Raw genomic sequence first — 12,276 nt, forward strand, 5'->3', positions numbered from 1 at the left:
TTTTCAACTGATTAAACATGGAAATAACAGTTTTTATAAGATTCTTCAACTACTTCTTGAATGAGTCGACAGAAGAAATGTTATTGAAAAAGTTATTGGGAAATAGTTATTGAATCTCATTAACAGTTTAAAGATCAGGATGACGGTCTTAGATACTACCGCTTTTTCATCGTGTATTATTCGAATAAAATTGTGACCAACTCTGGTAACAAGACATTAATCGACTATCCAGTAAACTTTACAAGGCATTAAAAAATTGCTGAAAGTCTGAAATAAATATTGTCTATGGGATATTAAAACTCAATGGACATTTATGCTGTTATAATTAAATATCTGTTAATTGCTGAGCAATGAACCGGAACATGAGCAAGCTGCCGTATATTAGTGGAGCAGCACAAGGCACACACCAGTATCAGTATATCTTTCGACCCCTTAACGAACCCAGTTTTAATGCTTGCGAGACGTTTGGAAAATTCCACAAGGACACAGCTTACACTCAAAAGCCTCAACAGTAAGAACAACAATGTATCTGATTTCTTCTTTAGTACGTTACGTTAACCGCTTAAGGACCAAATTATTCTTAGGAATTCCGTTAAAAATCCTGTTTATTTTTATTATTAATTTCGTAACATTTAAATGTGCTTAATTATAAATCATGATTAGAATTACGAAAAATTCTTAAAGTTAGAAAACCTAGCAAGTCCAAGCTAACGCGGGATTAAACAAAATTCCACGTAACATTAAAATCGAGTTAAGTCGGGTTATACTCTTAAGCGGTTAAGATCGATCGCCAAAGTACACCTAAATAATTAAATAATATCCTCGGAGTATTCTATTTACAATATCTTAAATCTATATGAATTCAATAGCTTCTCATAGTATAGGACTTTTGTCCCCGTAATTCAACCACTACGAACCCGCTATCCCTGTCGTAACATCCGCGAAGACTCGGTTGGGAGAGCAAAGTTTCCACGATGGCTTTCAGTGCTCGCGGCTCGCACCCTCCGTGGCGTCATTGTTCGCATAAATAAATACCGTATGGATAATAGAAGCGCCTAGCCATCTTCGATAATGGTGGCTATTTATCCCGTGACTCTTCGAACTTCTTGTAATAGGCCCCCGGTACCTTTCACTCCGCTACCGTGGGGGTTTTTGTTCCGTCGCCCTTCCCGGTTTTTGCCAGCGCGACGTCCGCGAACGGGATGTGTTAATCTATTACGCGGCGGTGGGATTAGCCACGCCGTCCATTCGCTTCCTGTTACCCCATCCTTTTCGATCGGTCGGTGTGGGGAAAAACAATCGACGTACCCGACAAAACCGCGTTCCCCGCCGAGCTGCATATTAAGATCGAACAACAGCGCTCCGTCTCGAAATCCGTCTAAGGCCCAGCGCAGACGAACGGTTTGCGGCAGTTTGCCGTTGCATTTTAGCAGAACATAGATTTGTATAAATCAGTTCACACAGGACACAAACTTTGACAGCTATTAGGCTGCATTCTGTGCATGTTGTGCCACGTTTATACTTAAAGGAGACGCAACCTGGGGTTCTTGTTCCCGCCCTTAGAAGGGAACCCTCGGAAATGTCCCCCTCCGATTTTGATGAAACTTCGTATGTCTGTTAAGCAGTCAAAAATAAGGGATACGTATTTTTTTTTATCGGCTGACACGCGACTTTAAGGGGTGAAGCCACCCCTCGAAGTTTCGACCCGAAAGTATTATCTCGAAAACCAGAGGCGATATATGAAAACTTCAAATGGACATGGTTTTCGATTTTTTATGTAGAATAATATGGTGCTAACAAATTGTCCAAAATATAATTTGTTTTTAAAAAAAAAATTTCGGATCGAAACTTCGAGGATCGAGAATTGATTTTTCCAAGAGCTAACTTTTCTTAATTAACATTTGTGAAAAATATGAAACTTTCTACGAGCTCGATTTCGGATTTATATATTAATGGAAACAGACGCAAGCATTTGCAGAAATAGGAGACGTCACCACGGGTGACGTGATACAGACGAGTGGTTTGCGGTAGTTTGTCGCCACGTTTCACGTGTCAAGTTTTTCTTGGCATTCGCGGTCAAGCAGTACGTGCATTCGTTTAGACTCATGTCGCCTAGTAACCGATACAATTCGTGTCCCTTGTGAATTACTTCGTATAAATTTATGTTCTGTTAAAACGTGACGGCAAATTGCCGTGAACCACTCGTCTGCGCCGGGCCTAACATTTTTGCCGAATCGTGAACAGTTTCGAATTTTTCCAAACGATTTCGGAAGTTTTCAAAGAGAAATATCCAGCGAGTAATCGACTTTTGCTCCAGATCGTAACGACAGGAAGTTATCGAGTGCCCCGCGAGGCAATTATGGTTAATTGCTTCATGGTAGTGAATTTAATTAGTTTTAATGAGAGATCCTCCTCAATCGACATATCGAACGTCGTTTGGACGTGCTTATTGTGCGAGAATATTTGCGGCGAATTTAGAGTCTATTATGAATCGATGCTTTCGGAATAATCCAACAATCGTAGCTGAACATTTCAGACGGGTTTGGTTTTCCAATTAATACACAAAACTTGGGGAAAGTATTCTTTAAAACGGACTTTAGGAACAAAAGTGCAAACACTAGCATAGTATAATAAGATAGGATTTAGGTTTAATATTGACTAGAAGTATCTCACTCTGTACATTCAAATAAACTATTGTACATTTTCTCAGTTTAATACAGCTCAATCTGAAGTACATACAATATAAATCAAGGCTTACACTATTATAAATTGTAATTGTTGATTTTAACTGTAACAGTGTCACACGAATTGATTGATAAGGTAACTTTGGTATTCCAAAAATTCCAATTTTTTTATTCAATTCCGTAGGTCTGTAGAGGACCTCCATAGAAGCATCGGGCAATTTTTTCTTTTTGCTAGTATTCAGTTCTTCGGGGTAAAACCACCCTTAAACATAAATATATGTTTTCCTATTTTTCTATATATCTTGAAACAAAAATACAAAAATAAACTGTTTCAATGAAAATTCAACAGCTTCTTATGCCCCATAAAAATATCTAACGAAATTGTTATAAATTTGTTCGTTTATATATTTAGTTATCGACATACATAAACACACGATCACTCGGCTAAATTCGCGGGATTACGCTCGTAGCCCAATACACATGGTCCGAGATTGACCACGATTCGTCTGATCGGGCACAAGTGCGAATGGCACTCGTCCTTCGACGAATCGAGAGGTCTTCGTCGAGCCAACAAACCGTGCTTTCACGGTCCACTCATCCGTTCACGAACATGATTGTCGTTACTCCGATTATTCCACTTATCGATTTAACGATGTTATTGTTTGATCAATCGTTGTTTGAACAGCGCACGACGCCCTGAAATCAGTTGTGCCACGCGCTCATAGTTTGTGATCCTTCGTCCTTCACCCAGTTCGCCGATCGCGCGAGCAAACGGGCGGTTCGTTACCGAGAGCTTGTTAAATAATCTTGAAAACCGCTGAACCCGCCGATCGATCGAGGCCACAGACGGGATCGCGACGCTCTCATGGAAAGAGAAGGAGGAAAACCACGCGTGTCGTGGAACTCGCAATTTATTTGCGGCTGTTAATTAAGTAATAATTAGCGGGGTTCTAATGTCCGTGCTTTTATTAACGCCGATTGAACGGAAAGAATAATATATACGAGCATAAAGTTCCGACGAGAACGATAATTGCTCGCCAGACTGTGGATAGCTGAACGCGCACGACCTCTTGCAGGTCGAAAAGGAAGCTTTCCTTATTCGAATGCTGCAAATTTTTGTACCGGAACAGTAACCGTTAGGGACGAACAATAAAATTTATTTTAAATATTTCTTGAAAGAAAATCATTGAGTAAAAAGTAATTTTTATTTAAATGAAAACCAAATATTAATAAAAGACGAAGAAATACGAATAACCATTACAAATGATCAAAATTTTGTTTGGTTACCAGCTACAATTATTGATGACGGGAATTTTGTTTGGTTGCGAATAACCATTATTGGCTACGAATAACCATTATCAATGACGGAAATTGTTTTTGGTTGCATGTAACCATTATCGATGACGAGAATTTTATTTTGGTTACCGATAACCAATATCCATGAAAGTTTTATTTTGGTTACTTTCGACTATCGCCAAGATTTATTAACGTATCTATCTGTGACACAAAACAAATTGAAGAATTTATATACTTTAAGTTAAAATATAGATACGTTCAAAAAATAACGTTCATAAAAATTGACGATTGCCGAAAGGTAACAAAATATAACTCTCGACATGTATATTGATTACCGCGTACCTAACAAAAAATTTCTGTCATCAATAATGGTTATCGGTAACCAAAATAATATTCTTGTCGTCGATAATGGTTACATACAAAGAAAGTTTATTCGTGACCAATACAATTTCCGTATCCAATAATGGTTATTCGTAACTAAATTCATTCACACAAAGATATTAACACTTATACTGTCACTTTTTAAATTGTGGTTATAACAGTTAGGGTCTCTGGTAACCGTTACTGTCTTTCCGTGCTCGAAAATACGCTACTCGAATAGGTCTCCGCGTAGTCACAACGTGCGTACCATAAAAATTCACGTTACGCGTTCTATGATATTTTATGCATACAATAGACCTACACTGGAACGAGGACACGGTACTAATGAAAAGTACAGCGTTCACAAAGGCGGTAGATTTTTTTGTTTAAATCCCTTGATACCGTTTACGAGAATTTTTACCTCACTTTTCGACCCTTCTTTATTTTAACCCTCAATCAAAAGCCTCGAAGTCATGTGTATTAAGGTAATTAAATTTACGATCCCTCATTATACTTTTTTAAGCGAGAGACCGCATATACCTGCCGCATTTTAATCCATACCTTTACACAGGCAAATACTCTCGTGGATCTAAATCCGTTTGACAAGAATATAGGCAAACGTTTTGTAATCCTGTGAACTATCTATTGCATAGAAATTCTTCTACCATACGGGGATTTGTCACTGATAAATGTACATGATATCGCAGAATATATTCTGTCCTATGCGAGCTCCAACTCCCCTATTCCTAAAAAAATATTTAGAATAGTAATACTACAGATATAAAAAAGTAGATCACGTTACGTTTTATTTAATCGTATTTCCGAGACCATGAATATTCAATATGATCTCACCCAATTCCGCGTCATTGGCTAAAAGTGCCACGCCAGATTTTTTTATCGATAGCGATATATTTATCGCACATTTATAGAAATTCAAGAATAACTAATGTACGAGTGAAACCGTATCATTATAAATAACAATGCAAATTCAAAGCTCGGTTAGAGTCGACCAGATTTCACCACGAATAAACACAGGAAACATCATTCTACGAAGACTTAATGAAACAAACATACCAAAACCACAAACAAACACTTCGTACACCTATTAATTCCACAAAAGTTCCATTAAATCGTAAAACAATGGTCTACTCTATCATGAACTATATGGCCCCTTGTTTCATACGTTCCATCCCTGGCGTATGTAAAATGTAACAATATTCCACCATGAAACTGATACGCGATCCCCCTAAGGCTCCATCAACATCATCGACAAACACGAATCTCAGGGCGCGTTAGATCAACACCATCCCTCGACTTTCAATCTCCACTCTCGATCTAAGGAGCCAGGATCGTGGCGACGGCTGCAACCGATCAAGGGACAGGTGACATGGTACCCGTGTACACCAGGCGACCGTGTAACGTCGCTCGGGGGTCGGGGCGCAGGATACGGAACGTCGTATGGCTTTCCCTGCAATCCGGGACGTACAATTAATCGAAGATTAATCGAATTACCACGTATTACTGCGGCGTTAGCGGTCAGATCGGGTACAGAACGTTCGAAACGTCAATCGCAGAAAGGACAACACGCTCTAGAGCAGCCAGGCTCCAGGATCGTTGTTAATCGGTCCACACGATTACTCCTCGAATCGACGCCTGGCTTACCGTATTACGGATAACCGATCTACTTCGCCCAGACGCGTTTTCGTCAAGATAACGTAAATCTGCATCGTGAATGGAGGACAATCGTAATGGAATAACAAAACCCTCTCGCCGCACAGTGGGCTGTTTCAGTAATCCAGCAGGACAGAAGTCTGAGGAGGTGGTACCTCAATTATCAGTTGGGTGAAAATATTTATCATTTGTTTAATACTAATCATACCGAGACTTTTATATAGCTGTTTGTACCGTATTTAAAACGGGTCATTTGACCGGCGGTAGGTACAGTTTGTGTTAACCCGCCAACTACATTTGTTTACCATAGTAGACGTCTACTTTAACACTTTAGTGACAATATCTGGAATATTTGTTGCCATACGGTAGACCGAATCTTCTTTAAATGACATTTAAATATTAGAAAAACGGTGTTACTGTGACACATGTTTATAAGAAAATATATATTTTAAGAAATGTTTTAAACAGTCTTTAAATGACTATTGGTTTTCGATTTTATGAAAAGTAATGTTTGTACAAGATACCAAAAAGGTGCAATGAGCGAGTTAAAAAACACCGTCGGCATGAAACCCGAGCAGTGAGCTGGTTGTTCTGTTTCTTGCCACCCTTAGAAACTTCCAGCCCTCAGGCTCCCTGGAGTTTCTTTGGAACCAAAATTCGTATTCTGGGGTTTCTTGGGTTGTGGAAATAAATATAAACTATTTGTTTACGCCTATTTCACTAAAAATAAATCACGTATTTTGAGTTCTAGCGTCACAATTTTTGCAACTCAGAGCTACAAATATTTACAGCTATAAGTTTTCAATATATTCTCTACAAAAGGAATAGAACAAAACAGTACAAAAATTTCTAGGTTCAGTAAGGTTCTTAGAAATCTAAAGGCTTTCGAACGAAAATCATTGAGAAATTTGTCATTCATATGACCGTATTTTACTTCTATTCGTTGGAAATTAAAATACTGGCGATTGAAGTTTGATTTACTACTTGTTACACTTTTGTCCCGCTATTACTAGACAAACCACTGTGCACCAATCTATGATAATGGACTACAACTACGCTCACTCGCGCTAATACAAACGGTCGAGCAATGCGTATAACAGTAACGATATAGTGCGAGGCGCCGTTTAAACACAACGGGCGAAATAACGCCGGACGCGCCATAATTTTATTCCTCGCAGAAGTATTTCATGTTTCCGGAAGGAGGAAGCAGGAGAAGGTCCGGGGTTGGATAAGGAGAAGAAGAGCCCACCGGGAGGAGCATTCAACGGATCCACCAGCGGTATATCCTCTGTCTCGTTTCACAGGGCGCGCCGCGCGTTAAATTTTCATCCCGCTAAAAGAATTACCCGCGACGAGACGGCGGCGGGTCTGTTTCCATTCAGACCCACCCCCTTCCCGTAGCGCTTATTAAAATCACGGAAAGACGCTGTAATTATCCCGAGACAATTTCCTCCGGGGCCGCGAGCACAAAAAACCGTTGGCGCGTCTTCGTGTTTCTTCCACCCCCATCATCTCCCCCCCCTAAGTTTTCTTTCTATTTCTAGGGGTGCACGCTGGTGCGCACGATAATATCGCATGAATCATTTCCCTCGGAGGAGTGAGGGTCGCGCGGGTCGGTAATAGACAATTCCCATTTTTCTCGCCCCTCTTTTTTTCGTCGAACACACCTCGCTTAGAGGGTGAACAACGGCGGGGTGAGCGGATAGGTCTGGGAACAGGGGTAGGGGATGGCGAACGTGTCCGACTCGTTTCGGCGTGGAAATTTATACGCCGCGAGTACGAGGTGGCAGCGCACGGCGAGCGTAATGAGGAAATATCGTTTCACGATATCGATCCGGGGCCAACGGCGAAAGGTCAACCTCCAGAAGGGGCTGCCGCCGGCTGACAAACCTTCCGCGGGCGCACGCAAACACGTACACCGGAGCGTCGCGTCCGCGATACACCGCGTCTGTCACGGATATTTTGATTCGCGTAATGAGAACGGGCATTGCTCCGGTGATTAACGCGAGAGCTCGAACCAACGAGTACTCCGGAAGGGCGGGAGCGTAGCTCTCTTCGCTGCTGTTGTTTTTTTTTTTTTTTTACCCTTCCGCGTGTTTCGCGCCAGACGCCGGGCCGTTTAAATATAAATTAACCGCGATCGATCGGTCGACGCGCGGTGGATGGGTCTCGTTGGAGGAGTTTCGCAATACGCGTTGCTAGATTATGTATCGAAACCGTTTCGGAAAATTTGAGGTCGATGATCGAGGACGGGGACCTAGGACGTTTTGGGACGAATTTTTTCTACTTATTTATTAGGGTGATTTTAAAATATTGATTCATAATTGTCACATGGCAAGCTATTCTGTTTGTCCCTTTTAGAGACTTTTGCAACATAGATGCAAATAAGTAATGTACATGGATTTGGGCTAGTCCGTAAGGGCATATACAGGGTGTAACAAAAATATTGGAGGACCCGGAAATGAGAGATTCGTGAGGTGATTTGGAATAAGTTTTTCCTTAACGAAAATGTTACCGAGGCTTTGTTGACGAAATATCAACGAAAAACCACGACCAATCAGAGCGCGAGTCTGCCGGCCGAGTTCCCGTGGTAACGTCGTCGGCTACCAATCGCAGCGCGTGGCTAACGTTACCGCGTTAATTTCCACGCCATACAAAATACAGGCCGTATAAGTGGCCAGAACCATCGTTCTCTCTTCGGAATGATCATTCCATCGCGGCACAAATATTGAATTTACACGGTCGTCTCGTTTCTGCATTGCAGATCTATGCGCTCCAGGGATGTGAACCACGGGACGTACATATGTACCTCCGTATGTTCATACGAGCGTGTACGTGTGTGACGGACGCACGCAGACATTTACCACGATTAGGTGCGCCGTCGAGCGTTTACTGGCTACTCGCGACGAGACCACCGCGGTCTCGTTGTATTAACTTGTGCCTAATGAAATCTGATTCGCGGAACGACTGGGCCGCCGTTACACGATTTAATTCCAACGCGAAGCACACTCGACCAGCCGACGACAGACCGTTCCTTGAAGTGGCTCCCAGCTTAATATCGGGCTGCATCGAGGCAGACGATGCTTCGTCGATAACGATAATATTCGCGGGAACGTAGCCCCGGGCCGATACGTACCAATCAAAATAATGGTCCTGTATTTGATGGTGCAATGTTCGATTTGCTACGATTTTTGTCCTCGTGTCGCGGTAATTGAAGACTGGTAGGCGATAGATCGAGGAAAGTATACTTTGTGGAATACACTTGTTTCTTTGTAATGACGCTGGCAGAAGGAATTATCAGTGGAACGCTGACTCTTGGTTTTAATCGATGATACAATACCATACATCTTGAATATTTCTGGAACCATAGAGGTAAGAGAAGAATTTTTCGAACAATAGTCGTTTGGTATAAAACGAATCATGATATGGTCATAAAAATTTTTGTATAGGTCAAATCGTTTAGGAGATGTGAACGTTATCCCTGTCGTTTTTAACGAAACGTCATATTTTTGTATTTATTTATTAATAGCAGGACGAATACAAAGATCTATAACACAAAGCACTCTTCGTACTGAACAATTTTCATTCCAGAAATTTTTCTTTTATTTCCATTGTTCTGGAGATATTTAAAGTGATAATTCTAATTGTATATATGTATATTGAATACTCGCATCTCAATATACGCTTATGCAAATATATGTCGATCATTCGGTCTCCATAACACAACTCCGACCACTCCGCAACATATCGACGTGTATTAATAGAAACAATCACTCTTATCACAATAACAATTACTGCCACGACGCTTATAAATGACAGCAGAGGCTCGTTCGACTCAATTGTACAAAGTGATTGGGAAAGTATTCGAGAGCCTTTAACCGGTCCGTTTATCGAGCACTTAACGAGACCCTATTGTAGTCGAAACGATACAAAATATTATTTTGAGACCAATTTGTCTATCTGATTTTAGTCTTCGTTGTCCAAGCTACAGTTACACGATTCCAAATCACGCGTTGTGTTCTACATTCGTGATCCTTGGCACACCACACGAATCCTTCGGTTTTCCCATTTCCTTGCAACGACCCACGACAATCGAATGCGACTAACAATAAGAAATGGATACCAGAAGCCGGTTAACGGGGCAGGATGTTTTCCCGTGCATAAAAGGGACACGTAACACGCTTAAGCCCCAGTATGCACGAGGAATGGACCGCTGGATCCGGAGCCAGTATTGTCCCGGGTCTCGCAAAACGTCTTGTCGAGCGTACCGTTTTGAAAAAGGTGCTCTCGAAACGGGAACTCGGACAAAATACGGACCGCGGTTTTGCGTCCAGATTTAATTCCCAACCGGCGTCTCCTCCTCGCGGATTCAATTTGAGTAACGATGGGGTGAGACTCTACTGCAAAAAAAATAACATAAAAAATAAGAAAAGTTGATTTTTTCAAAGTCTTTAATTAAAATTTATGAAAACGTACAATTTTCCAAGAAATGTACAACCAATCGATTGTTGAGGAAATTCTCGATCAAGAACATAAGTTTTATTTACACATTACTATTTATTTCTGAAAGTTGTAAGTACACTGCGGATTTTATGCATTTATAGTTAATAGGGCTTTGTATAATACAATAGAGAAAAAACTTTCGTCTGGTCCAATGTGTTTTCTACTTTATTCTGAACACAATATGACATTTAAGAGAAGAAAGAAATTCCTATCTTTGTTGTTGTCTTCAAAAATTACTTCAATAAATTTTTGCATAAAAATCCGCAGTCTAGTTATAAGACATCAGAATTTTAAAATCCCGATTTGCACTAGTGGACGTACAGTGAGTGCTGGAATGAAATGTGCCTACTAAGGATTACTAAACAGTTCAGTCACTTGTTCTTAATTTAATAATTCTGAACAAACTTATAAAATCCAGACGAACATCGTCATTCAGCAATCGTTGATTATACAACTTATTGAAATACACATATATACATAAATTTCCAGGAACGTTGTTTACCCACTCGGTCTGTCATTATACAATACAAACTCAATCTCACCGTTTTTAAACATTTCGTACAATCCACCAGAAACTAAAATGAAATAAAGAAGAAAAGATTCAAGGTATTTCTTACCCTCGAGTTAATACAACGAACATTCACGAGAAACGAGCTGGAAACAATTGCCACAATAGAAAGGAACGGAAACACCCGCAACATATCCGACGATTCAGGATATTTCATACGTCGTAGGATTAAGAAAAACGAACGCAGAGAACCGTCAGAATGCATTCAAAAGTCAACAACGGAGGTTTTTCCAAACAGAGAGTCGCGACTGTATATTTCATGACCCTCGCCGCGGTACGCTTGAGACACCATCGCGAAGTACATCTCCCCCCCCCCGACACGTTCTTTTTACAGCATCGATTCGTCGCGTAAAAGAGATCGAACAACATTCGAACCTAATCAGCTCATCGACAAGACTAGTTATAGTCAATTTAACCGATACAGTTTTTTCACTGATTTGGTAACTTTACAGAATCGGTAATAGCCTAACGCACTATTCACACGTACAAACAAAGGAAGCAAGCATACTCGTGAGAGTTCGATTTTCGATGAAGATACGGAATTGTATGGATGCTGCTTTTAATGATGGCGATACGTTTGAATTGTATCGATACGTATTGATACCCGGAGTATCGATACACATGTATATCGATAATAAAATATCGATATTATCGGAATCGTGACTTGCGATTAAATTATTAGTAGTAACATAAAAATGAATCATTTGTTTAACAGATGTTTAGGAGGCAGATCATCAGGTAACAGTGTGGAAAAGAAATCGACCAATCGCAATCTTTATGAACAGGTCACGATCGGTCCATGTTCCTGTTACGACCTGTTACATTACAACAAATGCAGCGATTGCATCAATATTTCGATATTCAATAGAATATATCGTCACATTAAATATCAATATTTGAACAGAAAGGTATCAATATTCGAACTATCGATACCGTATTGCGAATAGCTGCTTTAATAACTATTCCTCAAAATGACCGAATCGGTGGAAAAATCCGTATCGTCTGGATTGGCTGTTAAACGTACCGATACCCAGAACGGAAACGAGGCGACCTCCCTCTAGCCCGAAGCTAGTCGGCGACTAGCGGTAACGTTTCCGCGCTCTGCTTTCCGTCGCGCTTGTTTATAGACTCCATAAAAATAGTCCGCAGCCCGTGAAACCGGTGCCGGGTCTCACGCGTGTTTCGACAAACGGT

The 12,276-nt window shown here is 40.7% G+C and overlaps 1 protein-coding gene across 1 annotated transcript in view; it reads left to right on the forward strand.

The window, feature by feature from the left end:
* The first annotated feature begins 362 nt into the window (after positions 1 to 362).
* The window catches only part of LOC107185737 (irregular chiasm C-roughest protein-like), an 83,111-nt gene continuing 71,197 nt past the window's right edge, over positions 363 to 12,276 (forward strand). Inside the window, exon 1 of the mRNA XM_015573493.1 lies at positions 363 to 511. Within this exon, the coding sequence (XP_015428979.1) occupies positions 363 to 511 (149 nt within the window). The remainder of the gene's footprint in view (positions 512 to 12,276) is intronic.

Source organism: Dufourea novaeangliae, unplaced genomic scaffold (assembly GCF_001272555.1).
Source record: "Dufourea novaeangliae isolate 0120121106 unplaced genomic scaffold, ASM127255v1 scaffold56, whole genome shotgun sequence".
In the NCBI taxonomy this organism is placed as follows: Eukaryota; Metazoa; Arthropoda; class Insecta; order Hymenoptera; family Halictidae; genus Dufourea; species Dufourea novaeangliae.